The sequence below is a fragment of the Pelophylax lessonae genome (genome assembly GCF_965119305.1).
Source record: "Pelophylax lessonae genome assembly, chromosome: 7".
Classification (NCBI taxonomy): Eukaryota; Metazoa; Chordata; class Amphibia; order Anura; family Ranidae; genus Pelophylax; species Pelophylax lessonae.
In genome coordinates, this window is record NC_138774.1 from 155,253,584 (window position 1) to 155,280,684 (window position 27,101).

The window sequence follows — 27,101 nt, forward strand, 5'->3', positions numbered from 1 at the left end:
TTGTTCAGAGGTTGTAATTATCTACTAGAATTACTAAGGTTGTAGGTTGTTTTGTTGTGGATGGGGGTTATGTTAGGGTCAAAACTTTTAGTTGTAAACTATTGAAATTTAGATTTAATTTAGAAGTATTATAATGCTTTCCCAATTGGTCTAACAATTAGAGATATTTCCAATCAAATATTACAAAACATAAGTGCAGTTGAAAAAATAGTAGTGTTTTTTTTTCTTTTCTTTTCTTCTGTGTAGGGCTCTCCTGGAGGTGCTGGTACTCCAGGACTTAAAGGAGAAAAAGGTGAACCAGTCTACCCATCGGGTCGTGGAGTTCGTGGAGATCCTGGAGCTGTGGGACTTAGAGGAGCCCCTGGACTTCCAGGAAGGTCAGGAAGAGATGGTCTCCCAGGTTTGCCAGGTCGTAAAGGATTCCCTGTAAGTTTCCATTTAGTTTCACATTCTGATAATTAGCTCTCTTATTTATTTTATTTTATTATTGATTACAGTACTTATATAACGCCAACAATTTATGCAGCGCTTGACATATACAGTATATTGTACATTCACATCAGTCCTTACCCTCAAGGAGCTTACAGTCTAAGGTCCCTAACTCACATTCATACATACACAGACTAGGGTCAGTTTAGACAGAAACCAATTAACCTACCTACCTAGTCTTTAAAGTGTGGAAGGAAAGCGGAGTACCTGGAGGAAACCCACGCAGGCACAAGGAGAACATGCAATCTCCAGGAAGGTAGTCCCATGGTTTAGATTCCAATTGACAACCATAGTGCTGCCAGACAGAAGTGCTAGCCACTAGAATCCTAATATAGTAGAGCTTCTTTATTTCAGAATTACATTGCTCCATGCTATTATTTAGAGTGGTGTAGAAATCAGCTACTGCAGCATACCACTCTAATTTGTCCAATTTTACTCATATTTCAAATTATGTTTGGAGACAGAAAACGTTTAAAGTTTTAAAACTTTGAATGATTTGCCCTGAACTAGTACATCTTAGAATATTGTACATAGTGATATATTCATGGTCACTGACACACAATAAGCTTCATCACAATACACTTTAAAAGTAAGGAAAAGGATCGAAAACTTTTTTTTTAAAGTCTGTGCAGTCTATAGCAAACACTTTTATGTCTGTTGGGTAAGGATAGAGAAGAAAAAAAGATTAACTATATGTTATGCATTACCCCCGACAGGCTTATTTTGTCTTCAACAATATCAGATATAAAATCCTAAATATATAAAATGTGGGAAAAATAGTGTGAAGTGGACCAGTCAGAGACCATTCAAAAAAAGGAAACAATTTGGTAAATTAGGTTCAGTTATATCAGTCTCAAGCGGTTAAAGCTGAAAATTACATGATCTAATTTTTGTTTGTGTCAGATGTGAATAGTATTGGCAGTTAGATCATTTAGATTATTTATTTCAAGTATTTTTTTTTCGCTCTCATGAAAATTGTCATGGTTTTTGGATTTTTTTGTGAGTGTCAGGATAGGTTTATAATGATTCTTCTGTCACTGTCAAATTTTGTGCTGTGGCCAGGTCAGTAAAGGGAGGTAGAATATAAATATTCAGACACAACACTGAGGCTGTATATTTGCAGCAGGAGTTGCAAAGTTTTAAATATTTATAATTCACCTACCTTTTGTTCCTACCTAGGTAATATAAATTTCATTTCAATTTCATTTTAAAATGTATATAGAGCTGCATGTGCGGATCTCTATTTCTATTTTCTTCTATGCTTTAAAACTTAGGGTGAAGGTGGATCTGGTAATCCTGGTGAGAAGGGATTCCCAGGCCCTTTAGGCCAAAAAGGTCGCCGTGGAGAAAGCGGACTTCCTGGTGTTGGCTTTCCAGGTTTACCTGGCTCCCGGGGTCTTCCTGGTGATCCTGGGCTACCGGGACAAGATGGGCGACCAGGTGATCCAGGACCACCTGGTAAGTATTCTGGAAGTATTTTTTTTTTATATTCTTAATATTAACTTTTAGTCTTTTACATCCTTATTAAGAATGTAAATATATGCTTTAACTAAATTATGTAGTAGCAGAGGACCCATTTACTCACCATGTTCAGATGTAGACACAGGCCTCTTATCATTTCCCACAGCTCTCTGGGTTCCGGGACAAACTCCGGGAGTATATCTTTCTCAGCTACCCCCTCCCACAGCAGCCCAGAGAGGTCTGATGAGGTGGAAGTAGCTGGGAAAGTAATCTGCAGCCAGAGGAGCGCCCTCCACTGTCAGAACTAGCATGCAGGCAGCTGGACTAAAGCCCTTCCCTGATTTCTACTAGGGTACTTTATTTTCAGTGTAGTGGCCCTTTTTCTTTGGGTCTTGGTCCCCCTCACCCCATCGTTCAGCTGTTTACCTGTGTTACTAGAGCTACTCACTGATTGAACCATTACAGCTGTCCTACACTGGTAGATACAAATGTACACTACATATGTCTGATCATCCTCCACCAGGAATTTTGATAGCTCTTAAATATTCTTTTAGCTACCTCTTTTTTTTGGCATATTAAAAATGTACAATGCATGCATAATCATTAAAACAAGTTTTTCTGGTCCATAATATTCTTCCCGTGCATTTAGGAACATAATAAATGATCCAACAGGACTATAGTAGGCTGGCATGATACATTTTCACAGCTTTTTTGTTGCATATTCAAAAGATTTTCTTTCATATTACAGTATCATTGTACAAGTATATGCAAATACATGTTAGCTACACTGTAGTTTTTCCCATAATGTGTTGTATTTTATTCATAGTAGCAGATGACTTCTGCTGTATACGCAGAATATTGTTCCAATGAAAAGAATGCATACATGGCTTTGGTGTTGGAATAAACAAGTGATGTAGTATATTCTCAACAAACATCATCAGATTATCTGCTTTTATCATGAAGTGCACCAAGGTGCTACTTCTCTGCAATGATCGAGTACCAAGACCTCTTTGAGAATTCTTTAAGTATGTGTGATATATATATATATATATATATATATATATACATATATGTATATATATATATATATATATATATATATATATATATATATATATACATATACACAGTATATATATATATCTGCTTTGTGTATTGCATTTAACTTGTTTGATGTCAGTTTGCAGGTGGTGAATAGTCTTTTTTGTCTTTTCAATCAGCTTTGTTAGGATAATCTTTGTTATATAACAATATTCTTGGTGACAATAAAACAGCTGGAAAAGGTCTCCAGAGGACACCCACAAGGATTACTGATAAGGGATCCATTCCAACACGAACACTCTCTGAGGGCCTGCTGTGATTTCTGCCTCTCTTTTTTCTGTATTTCAGTTATAATAATGTTTAATACAGCTTTATTTTCCCTCAGCTTTTGCTTGTTTAATATATTATTTTCAGTTTTCTGCTTTGTGCATATTTAACATGTGGAAACAGCCAAATATATTCAGTAAAATGGTGATGTGGTAATAGTACTTTCGTGGAAAGTATTGAAGAGTAGGACAGGCAAGTTAAATTCACTCTTTGGGACAAGGTCACACAGGTTTAATTAATTGAATTATATGGACTAAAGTGCAAAATGTAAAACAGGCCCCACAAAATATTTTCACCATACATGCCTATGGCATATACCATCACCTTAGGCGATATAACATACACTATATTACCAAAAGTATTGGGATACCTGCCTTTACACTCACATGAACTTTAATGGCATCCCAGTCTTAGTCTGTACGGTTCAATATTGAGTTGGGCCACCTTTTGCAGCTATAGCAGCTTCAGCTCTTCCGGGAAGGCTATCCACAAGGTTTAGGAGTGTGTCTATGGGAATGTTTGATCATTCGTCCAGAATTGTATTTGTTAGGTCAGGCACTGATGTTGGACGACAAGGCCTGCCTCGCAGTCTGCATTCTAATTCATCCCAAAGGTGTTCTATTGGGTTGAGGTATGGACTCTGTGCAGGTCAGTCAAGTTCCTCCACCCCAAACTCGCTCATCCATGGGTTTTATGGACCTTGATGGTCCAAATCATATAGTGGAGGGGGGATAATAGTGTGAGGTTGTTTTTAGGGGTTGGGCTTGGCCCCTTGGGCTTGGCTCCAGCATACCAAGACATTTTGGACAATTTTATGCTCCCAACTTTGCGAGAACAGTTTGGGGATGGCCCCTTCCTGTTCCAACATGACTATGCACCAGTGCACAAAGCAAGATCCATAAAGACATGGATGAGCAAGTTTGGGGTGGAGGAACTTGACTGACCTGCACAAAGTCCATACCTCAACCTGATAGAACACCTTTGGCATGAATTAGAGTGGAAACTGCGAGCCAGGCCTTCTTGTCCACATCTGGGCCTGACCTCAAAAATGCACTTCTGGAAGAATGGTCAAACATTCCCATAGACACACTCCTAAACTTTGTGGACAGCCTTCCCAGAAGAGTTGAAGCTGTTATAGCTGCAAAGGGTGGGCCAACTCAATATTGAACCCTACGGACTAAGACTAGGATGCCATTAAAGCTCATGTGCATGTAAAGGCATGTGTCCCAATACTTTTAGTAATATAGTGTATGTTGTAGCTAATAACATAATCATCATAAGGCCCTATGAAATACTTTCAGTGATATATTTTGTAAACCAAAAGGAAGCAAATGAAAAATGTCTATTGTGAGGGTTTGCGTATATTTTAATTTAAAGATCAGTGGTCTATACAATAACTGCAAAAGCAAACACAAAAGTAAAAACACCATGAAGTGTTGACCTTTTACTTGCCTGTATGCTGCTACTTTGTTCCACTAAGTGTGGCCGGTACTAATAGGAAAGACCCATACATTCAGCATTAAATGTAGGTTAATGTATTGATGTTTTAGATCTAGTTCAGGTGTGATGTGTTCCAATAAATGGGGAAAAAAATGTTAAATTGTGCAGATACCCATATCTTTTTAACCACTTTTTATTACAGGGCAATACAACAAAATATGTTTTGCTAGCCATTCAATATTTTTGATGTAGTTTCTGGCAGGAAGGTTTTTTTTAAATAGAGACATCTTCAATGTGATTGCTAAATTAACTTTTTTAACAAAAGGAGAAAATCAGCCTTGGCAAAGATCAGTTCTTTACAAGAGAACATTAAAACCATCACCATAATGCGTTGTGAATATATTTGTGCTGGCAACAGCTTTCTTTCTTGTGGATTCCTCTGACCTGTGTCTAACCTGTCCTCCTTTGCTTAACTGGTATAGGTGACTGCTGCTGCGGGGACAATGTTGGTAATGGAGACTTAGTCACAAAGGGAGGTGAGAGGATAGCTCCTAGAGGTCAAAGAGCAACTATGAGATCCAAGTGATCTCCTCTTGCTGGATAGAAGCTCTGGATTTGCATGCATGTCACATCTGGTCATTGAAACACAGCATGACAGTCATTTTAGTAATGTGTTCATGGATGAGTAACTATTTCATTGTGCATATACAGGCAAATATTCAAAAACATTCTATTTAAAGGAGAACAACAGGCAAAATGTAGCATTCACTAAAAATAAACCCTAGAATCCAATGTATTTTCTGCACAAAAATGTTTGGCATTCCGCTTGAATCACTTTAGTTACTGCTGAAAGTAAGTGTGTTAGAAATTGGAATCTTAAATTCACATTTTACAAATAAAATATGCAATGGAATTTTCAGTAGCCAATTATTTATTAAATATAATTATTATTTCTGCAATTAATGTAGTTCTCCTTTAATCGTCTTTTGGGCATTTTATTTCAAGAAAAAGATGCTTGTAGCATTGAATTCACAATGTTATTTCATTATTGACACAAAGGATCATTTTTAGAATTATGACTACAAGCCTGCTTCTAACTAATTTCTTGGGTCATTTTGTTACTATTTTGTGTATGTGTTGTGTCATCATAGCTGCACAATTCATTTATTGGTGAATAATTGCTAACACTCATAATATATTGCATTTAAGGAATTTTTGCAAACCGCTACATAGGTAACTGTGCTGAAAAGGATTCCAACTAATAACAAGAATGTAACAGTAAATTGGAGAATTAAAACAATTAAATGTTAATTATAGTAGACCTTTTTTTTACAGTTACTTGTGTCCTAGCTATGATAAAAGTCGCTGTTTTTGTGATAGCTTGTCTAGAGAAGAATGGTGTGAATGTAAATAGGAAGCTGCCTGTCTAAGCTGCTGCATGGTCTCTCGCAGTTTAATCGTGCGGACTCAATCAGACCTGAAGCAAAGATTCGCAGGCCTATGAGTACAGTGCAAGCTATTCTCAAAATGCAAGGCTAAATACTGGTAAACTTAAAGAAGAACTCCGGTCCAAGAAACATTTCTGCTGTTTTTGGACGAGGTGTTGGGGCTGATCTCCTAAAGATCTCCTTAAAGTCAGCGGTAGGCATGTTGTATCACTGTTCACTGCATCACAACACATTGGTTGTGTTATAGCGATTAGAGACATCAAATATGAAGAGTGGTTTATTCTCTGCAGTAGTATAGAGGTCATGCAATGGCCAGTTTAGATGAGGACAGGACTTAACGGAGTTATTCTTTAAGTCACTACCATTTAAAGGTGCACTTATACTTTGCTGTTAAAAATAGTGTGAATAATCTAGAAGAGCCAAAATGAACCTCTGGGAAATAAAAAGACTTTTCAACAGTATGAGGGTCATGGCTTGTCTTTAAGATCCTTTTTTCTTCACAGGGTTCACTTACTACCCAGGATACAGATTGAAGTGTTTGAGCCCAAAATAATTTTTTGATAATATTCCTACACTATGTCCTAATACAGTTCTGCCAACTTACCTCTTATACATATGGTATATTTTAATATAAAAAATAAAATTGGCAGGTTAGATATTCTAGGGTTACAATGAGGATATATAAAATGAACTCTTAACATAGGTAAATATATAACTACCTAAACAAACCATGTTATTATTTGACTTAAAAATAACCTCTATCTTGCATATACCTAAGGTCAAAACATTTGTTTAGATTTCAGTAGAATGGTTTGGGGTGATAACTGCTGTTTAGTTTTTAATGCTGTTTGTGTCCCAGTTAGGGAGATTTACTCTCTCTAATTTTCCTGATCACCAATGTCACCAGGAATGAAAGTGAGGGTAAATCCATAAATTTTATTTGCCACCAGAACAGAAGCAGGAGGGGAAATCTTCTAATATGAACACATTTCCCTCAAATTGAAAAGATAATCCCTCACTTCCTGTTGAGTCTACAGAACAGAAAGTTAAAGTGGAAGTAAACCCTCCTATCGTTTTCAGCCAAGGAAGCTGCCATCTTGGCCATCTTGTTTAATCTTCAACTGTCATGCTGCACATGTGATCAGTTATTACACCAACTGTTGGATGGTTTGACAGTTTGGTTGAGAGCACAACCAATGTGACAGGTATAGTCCTTGCATGTGCCGGAAATGTAACAGTTTTTTTACAGTGTTAAATCAATGGGTTTACTTCGGCTTTAAAGCATTACCAAAGGCATTTTTTTTATTAATAAAATAACAGACATGTTATACATACCTACTCTGTGCATTGGTTTTGCACAGAGTGGCCTCAAACCTCCTCTTCTCAGGTCCCCCATGGGCGCTGTCTGCTCCTCTACCTTATTGCAGGGAGGCTTGCTTCAGAGCCGGGCTCTGTGTGTCTACAGGCACACAGAGCCCCGCTTGGCCCTACCCCCCACTTCCTCCTCTTTGAATTTGATTGACAGCAACAGGAGCCAATGGCTTCCATTGCTTCCTCCATGTCCAGTGGGGATGGAGGAAGAGACATTGCTCTTGGACACAGCACTGGATCAAGTTCTGGCTAAGGTAAGTGGTTAGTGAGGCTAAGGTGGTGCTAATCTTGGAAGGTTTTTTACTAAATGCAGGGAATGCAATACGTTAAACAAAAACATTTAGTGTTTACAACCACTTTAAGGAAAATTTCCCTAATGAGACACAGGTGGCAAAAAATTTAGAACAGTTTAAACCTTCTCCATTCTATCCAAAATGTTAAAAAAAAAAAAATGTGGTTTCGATATACTTTAGGTTGATCTTCTAATGTATATATTTATATAAATTTCCCCTTTAAATCTGGTGACTCATTGACGTTACCATTTTTCATACGTAAACAAAATTACCTTAGTTTTTTATTTTTTTATAATAGATCCACATTGTTCCTAACATCCCAGAATAATGTTTTAAATTTAGTTTGCAAACGGCAAAAATAACATAAATAAAGATTTCTACAAATGAACATATTTTATAGCCCGGATATAACTGCACCTTATATTCAATCATAAAATCAAAGCATGGCTTTGTTCATATTTTGTATAGTTACTCATTTTATATCTAGGAATGTGCCTGTGCTTGTCACCAGTACTTGTGCTCTTTGAGGAGGAGGTAATATTAATCACAAAAGTGGTCAGTGTGATACCATTTCACCATCGTTGTCCATATTCACCATTGTTTCTGTGATCCACGTTCCTAATAAACATTACAGCATCATTGCAGCTTTTGCATCAACCATCCAATGCACGTGCTATTTTATCTTTTATCCAGAATTTAACAGACTTGAGCTACAAGGTCTCTTGCTAGGAAATAATAAACTTGTATTTTGGTAGGGCTCACTTTACCATGCGTAATTGCTGGAGAACCAGGTGACCCAGGAATGCCCGGTGACCCAGGACCTCAAGGTATGTCAAAAAATTTACTAGCATTCTTCTTAATCTAATGTATGGGTGCTGAGATTAATATGTAAGACGGCTGGGCAGTCATCATACAAGGACATTTTTAATATGTATTTAAAATAATAATGAGACTTAGTAAAGTAAAGCAGTACCTGTAGTTTGACTCACCTTAATGATTCCAAATTTGCTAACATTTATCATAAATGCTGTGGAGGAGGGTTGGAACAGCTTTAAAATGCACCAATCACATGCATATAATTTCATAATCAGTTAAAGATCAACAAATCATTATTCTTTAAAAGAGGAAAGTAGTTAATATAAATAAATACTTGGATTATGTGTAACAGGACCTAGAGGTGAAAAAGGATTCCCTGGAATCCCCGGTCTCCGTGGCTTTGATGGTGGTAAAGGACAACCAGGCAGTCCAGGTGCTGGTGGATTTCCAGGGCCACAAGGTAGGAACCAGCTGTGCATCATGATAATTTACACCTAACACATGCATACACTTTGTAACATTTCTCACATTTCCAATACCTTATGATTTGCAGGCTTTACAGGTCCCCGTGGAGATGAAGGCCCTTCTGGATTTCCTGGCTTGGATGGCATTGATGGACTTCCAGGCAAGTCAGGACTTCCTGGTTTGCCTGGTTTCAAAGGAGCACGCGGTGACGTATTGGGAGCTGAGCCTGGTGCTGCTGGTGAACCTGGAAGGCCTGGATTTATAGGAGATAAAGGAACTCGTGGAGACCCTGGATTTGATGGGCAAAGAGGTAATAATTACTTTTATACATACAATATATTAGACAGCGCTATCACCCATAGTTTCAAAAAATTCAAAATTACCATAAAACTGTGGCACAAAAAACACATGCTACGCCATCTGTGAAAAAAACTTCCACCACTGCAGATTGTTAAACACTCACCAGATTTTATGGCTGGTATGTCTAGAACACAAGCATAAGCGCATATATGTACAAATGAGCCCTTCTATGCAGCATAAGGAAAATCTCATCCAGGCTGTCATAGGCAATCTCCTTAAGTATGCATTCAATAGCAGGAAACAAGAAGAGCAGACCCAGACGAGAAAATAACTTTTATAGTGTAAAACCATCCAACATTTATTATAAAAAACAGCTTACACCAAACACTTACATTAGTCGTGTCATTCACGGCACTATTACCGCACATATTCTTTCATAACCAATCCATCTCTGGTTGTTGCATACTCTGACCACGAGTCCGGACTTGGCATGCATGATGACGTAGTGTCAAAAGCCCCGCCCTACGCGTTTTGTTACCTGATGTCCCCTAGGGACGTAATAAAATGTATGTATGTATATATATATATATATATATATATATATATATATTAATATATTGGATTTATTCCTTGATGGTTTTACATCACATAGATACCAGCTCCACTAGGAAAACAATTTTTTATTCATCATGTGGCGCAATTCGGTTACTTCCATCCAAAATTGTTTCATTACATTGAACAGGCTGTGATATATTTGGAAATACTGTTTAAAGGGTAAAACAATGTGTATTTTTCAGTATTCTTTCTATCTGACAGCCTTGATCAACAGCAATACCAAGGTGAAGATTTTAGTTGAATTGACCGTACAGTAACAAATTCTCAATTGTGTTACAGGCTTAGATGGACGACCTGGACTAATGGGTGCTAAAGGTGAAAAGGGTAGTTCAGGATTTCCAGGTGGACCAGGTCCCAGAGGTCTGCCAGGATTTGGAGGAGGAGCTGGCATTAAGGGAAAACAAGGACCTATGGGAGATATTGGACTCCCAGGGTCACCAGGTATGTTTAACAAAAATTACAATACAGATCCTGAACTGATTTTTTTTTTTCCTAGCATATCTTTAGAACATATCAGATATGAAAAGCTGTATATTAAGAGGAAATATTTAAATGAAAAAATATTCAGGTCAGTAAAAGAATTCTTGAAGTCTGTAAAACAATAATAGTTAATGACAGTTGGTCATTTTAGTTATCTATTTCAGTCTTCAGACTGTACTGTGCATCAGGTATGGTTTTGTTGTTATTTGGTAAGTATGTAAGTCAGTTGCGTGAAATCCTTGGATCTTTTCATTGTCTACAGTTTTAACCTGTTCAGTCCAGTCTACTTCTGTTAAACTAAGATGCTGTCAGTTGTGTATATTCTTTTTTTAATATACTGAAAGGTTTTATCTATACACTACATGGCAGATTAGAATTTTTCTTTTTAAGACTGCTCGTAAAAATAGAGGCACATTGAATAAATCTCTGGCCAATCTACAAGAAGCTCTACATTTATGGATCCAACCATATTATGTTTTGATGTCTTTTATGGTTATTTTGGTGATTGTTCTACGAGATTTGTTATTGATAGAAAGAAGGGGGGGGGCTTAGGTTTTGCTTTGTAGTAGTTTCATAGGATTATGGTTTAGTAGACAACATGGTGCACTTGTGACAAGATTTTGCTCCTATATCATATATAGCACCCATAAAGCTTTGTAAACTAGTCTAGCTTGGACAGAAGTAAAGGCATATATTAGTAAATTACAAAGAGTATACAATTTCAATTCTTTACCCCTGCACTATGTACACCTAAACATCTTCTGATTTGTATTGATTTTCTGATTACTAACCTAAATATCAATCAATTGTATAAAGCAAATCGAATACAGCACGCTGCTTTTGATCATTCTTGCCCAATCTCATCTTCCGTCTTTCCAATCTCCTTCTTTCCACGGGATGCTCTCATAGAGAAATGATTCACTTGTTTTGATTGTATCTCGGTCAGCAGTTTCCATTTCGCTGTGTGCTATCTTTCATACATTTTGTCTGTTTTTCCTTCATCATGCTTTTATTCCAAATACCATCAATCCTCCATATTTTGATGTCATACTGTATGGTTTCGGCTTCTTCACATAGGCTGCCAAGGTGAGAAAGTGCTCTGTAGCATAAAAGCAGATGGACTAACTAGCTTTTGATGCTGCAGGCATTAAAATGACCAAAGGTGACACCCCTTATTTTTTACACTACTCCAAGAACCATTGTACAAAATATACTTAGGTGTTGTGACAACCAACCAAGATGTTAATGCTAATGTGACATGTAAGAACGCTTATGTGATTTGTATATACAGATACTTGTTGCACTTGAAACAAAGCAGTATTTCACAATTTGGGGGCATGAACAAATTACATTACCATCTGAGACTTGCTGCAGCAAATCATGGCATCCATAACCTGGGGAATGTTTGTTATAAGCTCAATTCACTGTTTGGTAAATAGAGCATAAAGTGGTATTAAACCCCAAAACACAAATGTATTAGATTCCAGCTTTTCAGTTTTTAGTCTTTTTTTTCCCCTTTATTTTTACCTGTTAATCTGATCAGGAGGTCTGGTAGTTTTCAGCTTCCTTTAACAGCTCAAGCTGTCCAGCAAAAGTGGCAGTTCAAGGGTTGAGACAAGCCATTGAACACAGAGAGGGGTGCTTACAATGATCAGCTTTTATTTATTCATGTAAAACCTTTATCACAAATTGGATTTGAATTACTTGAACATGTTACCCTACAGCTGAACATATATATGAGTCAAAGTGTGAATTAAAGTGGGAGTAAACTCCCATGCATAATATGTACCTATAGGTAAGCCTATAATAAGGCTTACCTATAGGTGCTGTAAATATCTCCTAAACGTGCACTGTTTATGAGATACTTACTGTATATGCTGCCGATTATTTCACCGACACATGCGCTCTGAAGGAATGGATACATGGGCCATTCCTTCAGAGTCCTGTGTCATAAATAGCGGCTTCTGCGATACGCAGGAGTGACGTCACTGCAGCTCCGACCACTCACACAGACAGAGTCTGCGAATCCAGATGGAAAACGGGTGTATATAGAAGCCTTGTCAGTGGTGACAGCTCGCCATGTGAAGGGCTTCGTTCTAAGGTAGGTTGCACATAATGTGCTAGTATGTGATGCATACCAGCACATTATGGCTTTACCTTGCAGATTCCAGAAAAAAAAAAAAAATAAACACACTACCACTATAAAAAAAAACTGGCATATAAAACACACCAGCACAAATCTGTGTTTGTGTTCAATCATTTCCAAATATTGTGGAGCATAAATGTGTATGCATTAGTAACAGCATCACCCCAATACATCTGTGGGGAATGAATGAACCTTCTTGGTTTACTTAAGTAGGGCTAAACAGTTGCAAGAAGCTTTCATCAGTCCAAAAATTCAAATTGATATTCCATCCCTTTTTGCACTACCAGTGTTGCAAGGTTAGATTGTTTTCAAGTACATTGCTAAAAGGTCAATAGAGATTAAAAGTGTTCTACTGGTTGGAAATGTACAATACTGTACATAGCTGTCACGCTAGTAACATCTATACATATAGGAAATTGGTGGAACATTAATTCCTGTAAATAGCCATACGGTAGTAATAGTTTATTGCAGTGATGACGAACCTTGGCACCACAGATGTTTTGAAACTACATTGCCCATGATGCTCATGTACTCTACATTGTAGTTGAGCATCATGGGAAATGTAATTCCAAAACATCTGGGGTGCCAAGGTTCGCCATCACTGGTCTATTGTTTTTCTGTAAATGTTTGCAGAATCAGGCAAGTGTTTGGGTTGTAGGTGTTGTAAAGTTCACGGGCAATAGCTACCATGATAGTGCTTAGGGAACACGTGCAAAGCCATTTTCATAAACATAAAAAGTCTTTATTTTTTTCAAGACAAACAACAATAGTGCTTTAGCTTAATTCCAACAACAAGAAAACAAAAGTCCTTTTATCTTCAGAAAATATAACAAGGTATCAGCCACATAAGGAATTACCCACAGGAAGGAAAGTCCAGACTTAGCAGTTTTGGCGGCTTCCAGCAGACGTGCATCACTCAGAAAAGTGTCTCCTCTCTAAACTCCCACTACTCCACACCTTTACTAGGAAATTCCTGTCTTTTAAGTGAGGTTTCCCGGAGGTAAGCTTTAACCTTTTCGGGACTAGAGTTCCTGTAATCTGAGGTGGAGGTTCTTTCCCACCCAAATATCTCTCTGAACCCTCAAAATTGCAGATCCCAAATAGGCAATTAATAATTCAGAGAGGACCATAAGTCAGTCGTCTCTTCTATGCTCAAACTGTCCCAAAACCTCTCACCCTGCACAGGTGAGAACCCCTGAGTACACCAACTGCACCAACTATCCCCCTCTGTGCAGGGGTGATGGAGGCAACATGCGACACCATACAATACTTAAAAATGGGCCTCTGCATTTTGATTGTGTATCCTTCATCTGTGTTACATTGAACTCCAGGAGAGAAAGGGAACCGTCTGGCCATTCTAGCATTGGTCTACTTGTTTCATCTCATCCAGGTCAATGGGACATGGTCTGACACCAAGGGAAATCTCCTGCCTAGCAAAAAGTACCCCAGAGAGCCCAGAGCCCATTTTATGGTGAGACATTGCTAATGAGGGCATAGTGTCCTGTCCATTGCGTTTTGGAACGTAGCCGGGGCCTAGTGTAAGCCAAATGGCATAATTTTATATTGAAAGTGCCCTTCAGGAGTGGAAAAAGCAATTTTCTCCCTGGCTTCCCTGGTGAGAGTTATCTACCAGTATCCTTTGGTGAGGTGTAACGAGGTGATATACCGGGCTGGACATAACCTCTTAAATAATACGTCTACCCGGGGCTTCAGATAGGCATCAGATTTGGAAATTTCATTAAGATTTCTAAAGTTATTGCAGAAGCGCAAGGTGCTTTTCGTACCTGCACGATTGGGCTCGACCACTCACTCTGCAACTCTTCAGTGACATCGAGCTCAAGCATTCTCCACACCTCCTCGGACACTGCCTTTCTTTGTGCTTATGGGATCTAATATGGCTTTAAACTGACCTTACAGTTGTACAAAAATGTCATGCTTGATGTTGGTGAGACCAGGCAATCCTGAAAACATTCTTTTGTTTCTCTGTAAAAACTCTTTAGCTTGCTAGGTTTGCAGCCTAGAGAGGGTAGTAGCAGGCTGGCTGGCTGGCTGACCCTACCATCTGAATGTTGAAGCTGAAATCAAGACTCATCAGACCAGGCAACATTTTTCCAGTCTTCTATTGTCCAATTTTGGTGAGCATGAGTGAATTGTATCCTTAGTTTCTTGTTCTTAGCTGACAGGAGTGGCACCCGGTGTGGTCTTCTGCTGCTGTAGCCAGTCTGCTTCAAGGTTTGATTTGTTGTGCAGAGATGGTATTCTGCATACCTTGGTTGTAACGAGTGGTTATTTGAGTTACTGTTGCCTTTTTATCATCTCAAACCAGTCTGCCCATTCTTCTCTGACATTAACAAGGCATTTTCATCTCTTTTACTAGATTGAGGAACCCAAAGGGTCTTCATCTGTACACTAACTCAAATGACTAAAAGCCTATAGACGCTTGTTTAACATCCCAGATGGCAAACAATAGGGCAGGAAGCAACGTCTCAATTCTTCCCATCTTTCAGGACCACTCTTTTTTAGCATCGACTTCAGGGTTTTAATAAACCTTTTGATGAGGCCATCTGTCTGTGGCTGCTTGACTTGAAACAGTTTGCACAAGTCTGTCATCCCCTTGGACATAAAAGGAGTACCCTGGTCCATCAGTATCTCTTTGGGAAACCCAGTTCTTGAAAACATATGGAATAATTTCCGGGCAATGGCCTTAGAGAACGTTTTTATAAAGGGACCACTTCTGGATCCTAGTGGCATAATCTAGGAGTACTAATATATATTGGTGTCTTCTTGCTGACTTTACCAAGGGTCCCATTAGATCCATAATAAAATGGCATCTCAATTATTGATAGGTGTTTTGGGAGGGTTTCTGTAGTGTTACACAGGGGTGGTTGCCTGGCAACTGGGACAGAAAGCACAGAACTTTTTAACCTTAGCATTCACCCCTGGCCCATAAAACCTGTTAGCTATTATTACCTTTGTTTTTTCAGCTCCAGGTTTCCTCCCAGTGTGACATTGTGGGCTAGATGGAGGACCAGCTACCTATAGGGCTGGGGAAACAGGAACTGCTTTACAGTCTCCCCTCAGATTTCAGCTACTCGACAAAGCAAGTCCCCTTTGAACACAAAATGAGGAAAATTTTGTCTGCACCAGGTATTTCTGGGACCCCAATAATAATGAAAATCTGCTCTCTAGCATTAGCCAAAGTAGGATCCTGCATTTGGGCAGTGCCAAACATACCTCTGGACACATCCAAGTCCAGATGCACTGGACTAGAGGAGGTTTCCCCCTCAACCCCCGTGACCTGCAGTGGGGAAAGTTCCTCTTCGTCTTCCCCTACCATGACCTGTAATGAAGAGGATCTCCCCCAGAAGTCAACTACTAAGACCCAGAGCATAAGCATCATCAACCGTATCATTATTATTTACAATGTCATAACCATCAGTATGTACCTCAGCATTAGGGAGGTTTGTTAAGCATGTTTTGGGATCTGATGCCTCAAAGTTTGGCCCTGAAAGGCTTAGTGTCTCCTGTTCTCTTGGCTGTCCACGATGTCCATTCTGTAACTTGTTTCATAGTTTGAGAAACAATGGACAGTCCTGTCCTACTATAATATCATGTATCAGACTGTTTACCACCCCAAACTCTTGTGTTTCAGAAGTATAGCCGTAGGCAATGAACCCCAGAACCAGGGAGTACTCCCTGGTATCCCCATAGATGCACACTATCCTGAGAGTCTTAACTACATGCCGAGTCTCCCAATCACCCTGGTGTGTACCAGCCTTACCATGCAGCCAGAGTCCAGTAGGGCCTTGGCGGGGAGGTGGTTCACCCATAATTCACACTTGAACTGACCTGCACCCAGGTAATAATAACATTGGTTTATACTTAATTGGGCTTACTTTATACAAATGTGGCAAACAAGCTGTCAAACATTGGGAATTTCTAAGCATAAAAGGATTACAAGAGTTATATACATGTTCAGACTTTGCTTAAAGGAGAAGTATGGCCAAAGATTTTTCATTCATACTTCTCCTATGGATCACAGGAGTGCAGTTCGTTCAGCCGACAGTAGCCTGAAGCCTGCTGTCAGTTAACATCACAGAGCCAGTTCAGGCTCTGAAAAGATCCCAGGAACTGCCCAGAAGCTTGGCCAGCAGCTTACTTAGCCTCTCAGCCATCCGCTAAGAGCCTGAGCCAGCCTCACCCACCCACGCCACAGCCCAACGCTCTAGTGAGTGCTGGAGGGGAGAGAAGAGAGCCGCTGACTAATCATGGCTCTCTGCTCAGAGCGGAGGGGAAGAACTGTGCGATCAGCAGTGTTTGATTACTCAGTTCCCACTGTAGAGCTGGCAGGGGACCGATGCCGCATTGGACCGATGCCGCATTGGATCGATGCTGCATACACTTAGGTGAATATATTTAATTGTTTTTTTTTAATCCCGTACTTCTCTGTTACCTCTATTTAGGCTGTTGTGATTATAAAATGATGATCATCTGCTTTACCCAGACTATGAAATACTGCTTCAAGTTTTTCAGGTATTGGAATCGGTAAAATCACTTTTAGTATTTTACATCACCCTTTTTACAATGGTTCATTATTATAGATAAAATGTTTATAGAAGGATTTTTCTTCTATATTTCAGGTGTTGGGTATTTATGATTCACTCATCCCTTTGATGGAATAAACATCAACATTGTAGAAAGTGCAACATCATAAGGGGTTTCACTGCAGTCAGTTGTAGTGTTATAGGCAGTAACCAATGCAATAGGTAACTTAGACCACTAATGCTTTTGCAGCTAATGTCCCTTCTGCTAGGTATTTGTATGTAGTCAAATTTGAAATATATTTGCTATGATTTCAGACAACATTTCTGCTACTTATATTCTTTCTGCCTCTGCTGGTATTTCCAGGTCTGACAGTTAAAATGTCCTCCAGAAGAGACAGGACTGTTGTATTTTTTGCTAAATGTTCAGTTCCAAATTGTTATACCGAGTGTGTTTATTACAGGCTTTCCTGGAGCAAAGGGCATTCCTGGAAACAGAGGTCCCCCAAGTCCAGCTGGGATAAAAGGTAGTCCAGGTCCTAATGGAGATGCAGGTCGACCTGGGGATTTAGGACCGCCTGGACCATCAGGACCAAGTGGCCGAGACGGACTGCCAGGTTTTCCAGGAACTAAAGGTTGGATTGTTTCAAAGATTATAAATGAGCAAATTAGTTTACAACTAGAAGCTAACAAATGTAAAACCATATATATATATATATATGATTTAATATATATATATATATATGATTTAATATATATCACTCAACCTGTTATTCTATAATGGTTCTTAGGCGATAAAGGATCTCCCGGTTTGATTGGCTTTCCTGGTATGCCTGGGCTTCCGGGTCTCCCTGGTAACAATGGATTTAAGGGATTTGATGGATCACCTGGAAGAAATGGACCTCCTGGACTTGAAGGGCGAAAGGGGGAGCAAGGTAAATATTGTTCACTGTGGCAAGAAACAGTAAACATTTCTCATGTTATAAATATAATTTTAAACGCAGAAAGACCGAAACGTTATTAAAAAACTGATTATTTCAGATTAACCATAGGGTCTTTATCATTCAATTTCTATGTAGTAGTTTGTTTGGCAATAATAAGATTGTACTTTTTCCTGTTTTTCACAATCTTCTACGTACATTCATCAAAAAAGAATCAGCACTGTTTTTGGATATATGTAATTGTTTTATTGCTCCCCATTCTTGATAGAGTTCATTTTATTAACTTGCAGCCCCAACATAATTTCTGTAGGCAAACTGTGTTCTAGGAGCAGCAGCTTTGCTTTCTGGCCTGCTAGGAATTTCAAAGTCTCTTTTTTTAAAGGTCCATTTTATTTCCCCAGGTAGCAGAGGTGATCAAGGCCCACAAGGTCCTCCTGAAAGAATTGTGGATAGAAGCACACTGATTGGAGAACTTGGAGCACCAGGAAGGAATGGACAACCAGGGTTCCCAGGCCCTCGAGGTAATGTTTCTTTAATACTATGAGATATTACTATTAGCAGTTGCACTTGCTGGCACTTCAGTTTCTGTTTACATCTTCATGTAGTGCACTGTTTTGTACAAAATGTTCTCAATATAAAAAAATGTAAGATCTTAGAAATGTAACAAAAACAATTACACAATGGCACAATAAATGCAGATTCAAGCATATATTTCCATATCTGAAACTAACCATATGGATTACAACTGTTCAATCTCTGTACAGTCTCCTTTAAATTTATCAGAACTGTGTAATGTGAAGGCCCACCTGAATTTTCTATTGAATCTGTAGCTAGTGTGGTAGGGAGGAAATTGTACAGAAGGCTTATATCATGTAAAGTTAGTTTAATGCTTGGTAACCAGCAGGCTGAGCAAAATAAAAACCTACAGATCGCTATACAAACACATCTGACATAAGTACAGTGATCTCGCCGCTGAGCTATTGTGTTCTGACAGGAGGACTGCCACCCAGCCAGAACACAGTGATCAGCCAATGACTGCAAGCACGGATCGGATATTAATTTTCCAGCATACTCGCTCGAATGAAGCCAGTTGTGAGACCAGCTTCTGTCAGACAATGAACTGTACACACGAGCCAAAGGTTGTCCAGTTCCTGCTGAACCGACTGTTTTTAGCTGATTTTCAGTCTAATGACCAGCAAACATGTCAATTCATGCAGTAGAGACATTACAAAATACTTTTATACTGCCAATTTGTTTGTGCCAGTTGGCTGTGGGAACTCTTTCATGGATTCATTGTATTTTTCTGTATTGTCAAACTTATCTTTTGCTTCATGAATGCTTCATTATAGTTTTGAATTTGTATAATATATTTAAACTGATAATAATAATAATGAATTTTCCCAGGTGATAAAGGTTTCCCTGGCCTACCTGGGTCACCTGGCCTCCCTGGATTCCCAGGAACACCAGGAAGAGAGAAAGGTCAACGTGGAGATCCGGGGCTGCCTGGATCATTTGGAAGACCGGGTCCTCCTGGATTTAGAGGTTCACCAGGGATCATAGGATTTCCTGGGATGCCAGGAATAAATGTAAGTTTCTCTGCTTGAATAGTTGATTTTTAAAGTGGTTGGATGGACCATAACCAGTAAAGGATTACAGGGATTATACTGTATATGTAGAGATTGAACAATTGCTTATAATATTTTGGACAGATCCATTTTTGGATTCTAGACTGCAGTTCCAACTTGTCCCTAAGAAGTGATGTAACCTGAGAGATACAGCCTCCAAATGTTGCCTTGTTGAGATGACATATCTGATATACTGTTTATATTATGGCAGTATACACAAGAAAGCTGCACTCTCAGCAAAGGACACTCACATAAATAATGGAATAGAGTTTGTCTGCTGGGTGCCAAGGCTAAAGGATCTTCATCCACTTTACGAATATCCAAAGGAAGGTAGCCGGGAACTCCAGAATCCAATAATAACAGTCTTTATTGCTACATATAAGTCAGTAAAAACAGCTTACACGTTTCGACATAAAGCCTTGATCACAGCACTGTACCTTCCTTTGGATATCTATTATGGCAGTCTTTTAAGAAACTCCAGGTGGACTGTAGAGGAGAAGTGTCAAAATAAATGCCTCCAAGCACAAATGTGATTAGAGGAGTATTTTGTGACTCTTCATTCTTACAGTGTTTAGTAAATTACTGTTTGTTGTAAAAAATATTATGACTTTTAGACTTTTGATTTGACATTTTGATTTTCTTCCTCTGTGTTCACTTATCCATATGTTTGTAAAAAAATATATAGTGTTCATTTTATCTTTTCACCTTTTTCTCTATACATCCAGCAGAATGCTTGGATGTATAGGGAGAGGTATAAGCAGTAGAAAGAGGGAAGTGCTTATGCCGCTGTACAGAACACTGGTGAGACCTCACTTGGAGTATTTTGCGCAGTACTGGAGGCCATATCTCCAGAAGGATATAGATACTCTAGAGAGAGTTCAGAGAAGAGCTACTAAACTAGTACATGGATTGCAGGAAAAAACTTACCAGGAAAGGTTAAAGGACCTTAACATGTATAGCTTGGAAGAAAGAAGAGACAGAGGGGATATGATAGAAACCTTTAAATACATAAAGGGAATCAACTCGGTAAAGGAGGAGAGCATATTTAAAAGAAGAAATACTACCACAAGAGGACACCGTTTTAAACTAGAGGGGCAAAGGTTTAAAAGTAATATGAGGAAGTATTACTTTACTGAGAGAGTAGTGGATGCATGGAATAACCTTCCTGCAGAAGTGGTAGCTGCAAATACAGTGAAGGAGTTTAAGCATGCATGGGATAGGCATAAGGCTATCCTTCATATAAGATAGGGCCAAGGACTATTCATAGGATTCGGATATATTGGGCAGACTAGATGGGCCAAATGGTTCTTATCTGCCGACACATTCTATGTTTCTATGTTTAAAGTATTCTTATAGCCAAAACATTATATATTAGGGAAGTAAAGCAAGATTAAAATTCTTTTAATTTTTTTTTTTTTATTGCCTTCTATCTCCAATTATGGAGAATTGCCACCTCTTTGTGTCCCATAAAGAAAACCAAAGTAAAGTAGGAGAAAAGTAAGAGAAAATCTGTGCAAAATAAAGGCAAACCCCTCTTAGAGAGCTGTCACGTGAACAATTGCACAACTTTTGCATTTTCCCTCATTTTCAGTCTTGGTGGCAATTGTCAGCAGAGCACACAGGGTTAATTTTCCCAGTGGGGACACAGACACTAATGAAAACCCAGCTTAGTTTCTTGCCTAAACCTACTCTAGCCAAAGAAATGACTGTTGATACACTTTAATTATGGTTAAGAATGTTTAATAAAAATGTTACCAATTATATAATAACATAAGGCATACGAATAAGCTAAAATTCTAACTTCTATATTTGATATTTAGGGTGCAGATGGATTACCAGGTAGCCCTGGTTTTGCTGGTTCACCTGGACGACCTGGTGAAAAAGGTTTGTTATGATTGAATCTAAATTAAGTTTATATCTAGTTACACTGTCACTAGTAGCCAAAGAATTCATTTTTAATTCAGTCCTTGAAATTAGCTTAAAAATGTCAAGGATTTGTTACAAATGACACACAACTGTCGTTAACTTGTTAGTTACTGCTTTAGCTGATGTCATATTAAACACACCCTTACTTGTTGTTGACATGGAAAGAAAGCTAGGCATCTGATCAGTTTTAATTTAACTTTCATTTTATAGGTGACCGTGGAGAATCTCTAGGGAAGCCAGGTTTTCCAGGACCCAAGGGAGAACGTGGAACTCCAGGAAGTCCAGGTAATTTTTGTTTGTATTACTCACTTATAATCGACTGGCACTTTAAAAATCAACAGTCTGAACTATGTGATTAATAGAGATAGGTTTCTGCAGTGCCAGCATTAATTGCAGTCTAGGGCAGCAAGGCTGTCATTAGCCATACACAGTCAAGCCTGCACATATCATGTCAGTAGCACATTTCCACATATAACAGGTTCCAAAATACAATCCAGCCAGGTCCTCACTGTTGTTGTCCTTACTCTACTGCCAGTAGAGTAGGAATACAGTTTCTGTACTTATTTAGTTATTGTTTCTAGGTTTATAGATACAGAGTGGCTAAACTGTTTCCATCACTTGATCCGTCCCTGACTTGGCATGCTTTGTATGTCAATGATGTCTCATATTGCTGTGTGATACAAAGGCTAGAAAGCTTATTAGGGTAAGAAGGGTAGAGCAAAAGACAGTTGGCCTAGGTGGACAAGAAGAATAAATCCTGGGGACTAACCCTATCAGTTATTCTTACGCTCAAGTAGAAGTACTCGTCATAAAAATATTTTAAATTCTATAGACTACAGAATATAATGGATTTACCTTATATTTCACCCTAATAAATTTTCTGCTTTAGATGATCTTGAAGGACCACTTCTGTAGAATATTATATACACATGAACAGTGTGAAGTTAAAGTGGTTCTAAGTCAAAATGTGTTTTACCTTAATGCATTACCTGTATTAAGGTAAAACACCTTCCACTTTTTGTTTGTTCTTCCCTCCCTAAATACTTACACGAGTCCTCTCTCGGTCTCTCTCCCAGCTCTTTTAGGACAGAAGAACAGATTCATAGCACTGGGAGCCATTGGCTTCTTCTGCTGCCAATCAAATCCAGTGACAAGGGAGCGTGGCCAAGCCACGCTGTGTGTGTATTGACACACGCAGACAGATTTCTATGAGAGAAGTAGATAGTGTATGTTCAAAGAAAATTCTCACCGGAAATTTATAACTTAAACACTGTGTGTATATGTGTTTGTTCCACCATGGGTGTCAAGTCTTGATACAAAGATTTTGGTGATTGTCAAGATATTTAAAGCTTTGCAGAAGACATTACTGATGTGCAGTTTGAATTTTTCAGGCTAACAGCATTCTAAGCACGTACAGAAAATATCAGTTCATATCAGTATTCCCCATGTAATGGAGATGAGGAGAGACATGTTTGAAATCCGGCCTAGATGACAACCATGGCTCCTTCCATAGCCACCCAGGGACAGCTGTTGTGATTTTTGCAGCATTACTAGGTGAAAATAAAAGGCAACCCCTAGTTCCGAACATAGGCAGACAAATGCAATCTTGACAGCAAAAGAGGATTTCTCTATTATGTTTTTTGGTCAGAGATAATCAGCCAGTGAGTAGGGTAGTAGATGTGCCGTGGGCACTTCTGAAGAACTATTATTAATACACCCATGGTGCTTGTGATTAGATGGCTCAGTCTACAGGGTACTCCGTAAAAATTCCTTTTATATAGGAGCACATACTTTCTTAAACTCTGAAAAAACTTGTTAGGGCTTTGAATGTTATGTTGTTTGGTATGTTATGGGTTTAATGATTTGTGCTTGTTATTTTTACATTTACAGGTGCAAGAGGCTTTAACGGATTCCCAGGAGATGCTGGACCAAATGGAAGACCCGGAAGCCCTGGGGTAAAAGGCATGTCTGGAGAATTTGGCCGTCCAGGGCAACCAGGTAATATGCTGCACTTGTCACCATGCTTCATTTGTCACAATGTGTTAACATGAAAGCATTACTAACAACATATAAACACTTTGACTGCTCAGTACTAAAAGTATGCTGGGCAAAGAGCAGTTAGCCACTATTCTTTATTTTTATTTTCTTATTTTTAGGATCTCCTGGGCTTCAGGGATTTCGAGGAAACCCGGGGTTTGTAGGATCCCCTGGGTCACCTGGATCGCAAGGATTCCCTGGACCTGCAGGAGCCCCGGGTGTTAAAGGTAGTGTCACATTAATGCACAAGAAATGCTGGTTTCATAACTGGTGTTATACTGTAATTTCCCAAGATTTTTTTTTTACCTAACCCAGCTTGTATTACATTATTAACTTATTAAGGGGAAACTCTGGTCTGTTTTTTTGGGTGCAAAAATATCATGTGTAAATATATTAAAATATTGTGCAGAGCCATTTGAAGGACTTCTCATTCCAAACGTTTTGAGAATGAGATAAATATTAATTTTCTCAAAGTCTGCTGCCTCAGTATTTATGATAACAATTTCCATATACTCCAGAATGTTATGAGGAGTGATCAGATGAATTGCAATTAATTGCAAAGTCCCTCATTGCCATAAAAATTAATTTAATCCCATAAAAAACATTTCCACTGCATTTGTGAAGAAGGTTTCAGGGTGCCCAAGAAAGTCCAGCAAGCGGCAGGACTGTCTTCTACAGTGGATTCAGCTGCGGGCACCACCAGTGCAGAGCTTGCTCAGGAATGGCAGCAGGCAGGTGTGAGTGCATCTGCACGCACAGTGAGGCAAAGTCTTTTGGAGGATGGCCTGGTGTCAAGAATGGCAGCAAAGAAGCCACTTCTCTCCAGGTAAAACATCAGGGACAGACTGATATTCCACAAAAAGTACAGGAATTGGACTGCTGAGGACTGGGGTAAAGTAATTTACTCTGATGAATCTCCTTTCCCATTGTTTGGGGAATCCAGAAAAAATCCTTGTCCGGGGAAGAAAAGGTGAGCGCTACCATCAGTCCTGTGTCATGCCAACAGTAAAGCATTCTGAGACCATTCATGTTTGGGATTGCCTCTCAGCCAAGGGAGTGGGCTCACTCACAAATTTGCCTAAGAACACAGCCATGAAAAAAGAATGGTATGGTATGAGAGCAACTTCTCCAAACCATCCAGGAACAGTTTGGTGACAAACATTGCCTTTTCCAGCATGATGGAGCACCTTGCCATAGGGCAAAAGGGATAACTAAGTGGCTTGGGGAACAAAACATCTAAATGTTGGGTCCATTGTCTGGACACAAACTGTCAGAAACCGTCTCAGGGAAATTCATTATTATTACAACACAGTGTAATAATATGGTATAAGCAAGCTTTAACATGCTTTGCATAATCTGCTGCAATGTTAATACAAGCAGTAATACACTTGGCACAAGTCTCTGTAATCATAATAAAGGTAACAGTGCATAAAATATTTACATTTTTGCAATCTTTTCCATTGAGGGTTTTTTGTTTACTGTGTAAATATTTAAAATGGACTCACCAGTCCTGCCGCAGGAAACTGCTATAAGCATGTCTCCAATCTTCACTACTCACGGTGAGCATAGCCTTAAAGAACTTCAAGGACAGGGTCCCCTATATCAGAGGGGCCAAGTCCTTGGACCTGTAGAGCACCCTGCACGGAGCGCCTTTGGGGTTTGGTATTCCAAGGGTCCGGATCCCAGGGTCCAGCGCTTAAAAAGGACAGCGTTACAGGCAAAACCTCGTATCTGCTTCCCGAGGCTCGGGTACGATCTTTATGGTCCATTGACTATTTTAGATGGATCCGATAGCTAGCCCCTTAGATTCAATGATCTTTGATTGGGGTATGATAGCATAATCTTCTTTCTTCTTCTTTGAAATATAACAAACATGTGGCGCTCCTCTCCACAGCGACCTTCACCTTTTAAACACTGGTGAAAAACCGTATGTATTTCCTGTGTGGGAGGAGTTATATAGGGCGTCATCAATTCTGATTGGTTGCCAGTGTCCTTCACCTATAGGTGGCCTATATAACCCATATGTTATGATTTAAGGCTCAGTGTCCCGTGATGTACGAAAAGAAATAGACTTTTTGTGTACATGAAAAAGCCTTAGATCTTCAAGTTTAGCTCATGAAAAATTGGGGCAAAAACAAAAGTGTTGCGTTTATAGTTTTGTTCAGTGTATCTAAGGTGAAAACGAGTTCTAAATAAATATAACAAAGTCCCAAACAATGCAAAAAAATATACTGTATGTAACAAAACTTCTAATGCAAAAATTGCAGAAAACAAAATCAATCAAAGAATGAATAAACTGATATAAAACATAGTCCCACAAAATATAGTGCAAAAAAAGTCCCAGTTAATAATCAAAAAAATTCAGTGATGAAAAGTGTTCACAGTGCCAAAAGTTATTTCAAAAAGGTGCTCCAGTGCTTGAGTGAAACCAGACATGCAAAGCTGCTTACCAAATATAATAGATCTCAGCACTCAAGATCTAAATGCGCTCACGAAAAATGTAACAATCAGGTAGCTTGCTCAAAGGACCATCCATACAGCGTGGATCATCAGTGCAGACTGTCATATGTAATAAAACCACTCCGCTCAAAGGGTCATCCACCCAGCATGGATCATCAGCATAAGACCAGATTGAATGATATTCACAGCCACAGCATCCACATATATAAAATAAAGGAGAAGCCTTATGGTGCAGTAAGCTTAAAACATGTGTAATAACAGGATAATGCATTTCCAATGGCAGCAGTAAAGTACACAGTGTGAAAACCAACTCATCCAAGCACAGCCAAGTCGCGGCAGCAGGCGTGTGCGGTGACGTCACTCAATCAGGCTCCATCTGACATGGTTCACTCAAAAGGGCTTTCTCAAAAAAAGAAGGAATAGGAGCTTCTTTCAACTGTCTTTCAACTGTAAATCTGTTGTTTGCCTGGAGTTCAATTGTAACTATGATCATCATGATCCCCGCACATTAGGATTTTCACTGGTATTTGTGGTCTAAAATTACAGCAACAAACGCGACTTTTATGTTTGTTTTAGGCTTCCCTGGTTTATCTGGGCTGGATGGATTAAACGGCTTGCCTGGCACTAGAGGATTACCTGGCACACCTGGTAATTACCATGATTTTTGAATTCAGTTATTTCATTAGTTGTATGAAACAGCAATATCCTTATCATTTGCATAGGCTATCAATGATAAAATGTAATTGATGCTTAGATGCCCAGATCATAATTTTACAATAACTCCATAACTTACACACCTAAATAATGTTTGGTTTTGTTTTTAAGGACATGTAAACTTTTATTTGGTAAAATGTTTTAATAAATATCCTGCTCGGGTTA

At 38.9% G+C, this 27,101-nt stretch overlaps 1 protein-coding gene across 1 annotated transcript in view; it reads left to right on the plus strand.

Moving 5' to 3' along the window:
* LOC309560790 (uncharacterized protein) overlaps positions 1–27,101 on the plus strand; it is a 332,027-nt gene that overhangs the window by 289,159 nt on the left and 15,767 nt on the right. Inside the window, exons 23-38 of the mRNA XM_082264455.1 lie at positions 247–426; positions 1,764–1,947; positions 5,241–5,294; positions 8,626–8,697; positions 9,039–9,146; positions 9,240–9,461; positions 10,346–10,507; positions 17,698–17,868; positions 18,025–18,168; positions 18,576–18,695; positions 19,579–19,760; positions 21,620–21,683; positions 21,936–22,010; positions 23,616–23,723; positions 23,882–23,989; positions 26,799–26,870. Of these exons, the coding sequence (XP_082120581.1) occupies positions 247–426; positions 1,764–1,947; positions 5,241–5,294; positions 8,626–8,697; positions 9,039–9,146; positions 9,240–9,461; positions 10,346–10,507; positions 17,698–17,868; positions 18,025–18,168; positions 18,576–18,695; positions 19,579–19,760; positions 21,620–21,683; positions 21,936–22,010; positions 23,616–23,723; positions 23,882–23,989; positions 26,799–26,870 (2,026 nt within the window). The remainder of the gene's footprint in view (positions 1–246; positions 427–1,763; positions 1,948–5,240; positions 5,295–8,625; positions 8,698–9,038; positions 9,147–9,239; positions 9,462–10,345; positions 10,508–17,697; positions 17,869–18,024; positions 18,169–18,575; positions 18,696–19,578; positions 19,761–21,619; positions 21,684–21,935; positions 22,011–23,615; positions 23,724–23,881; positions 23,990–26,798; positions 26,871–27,101) is intronic.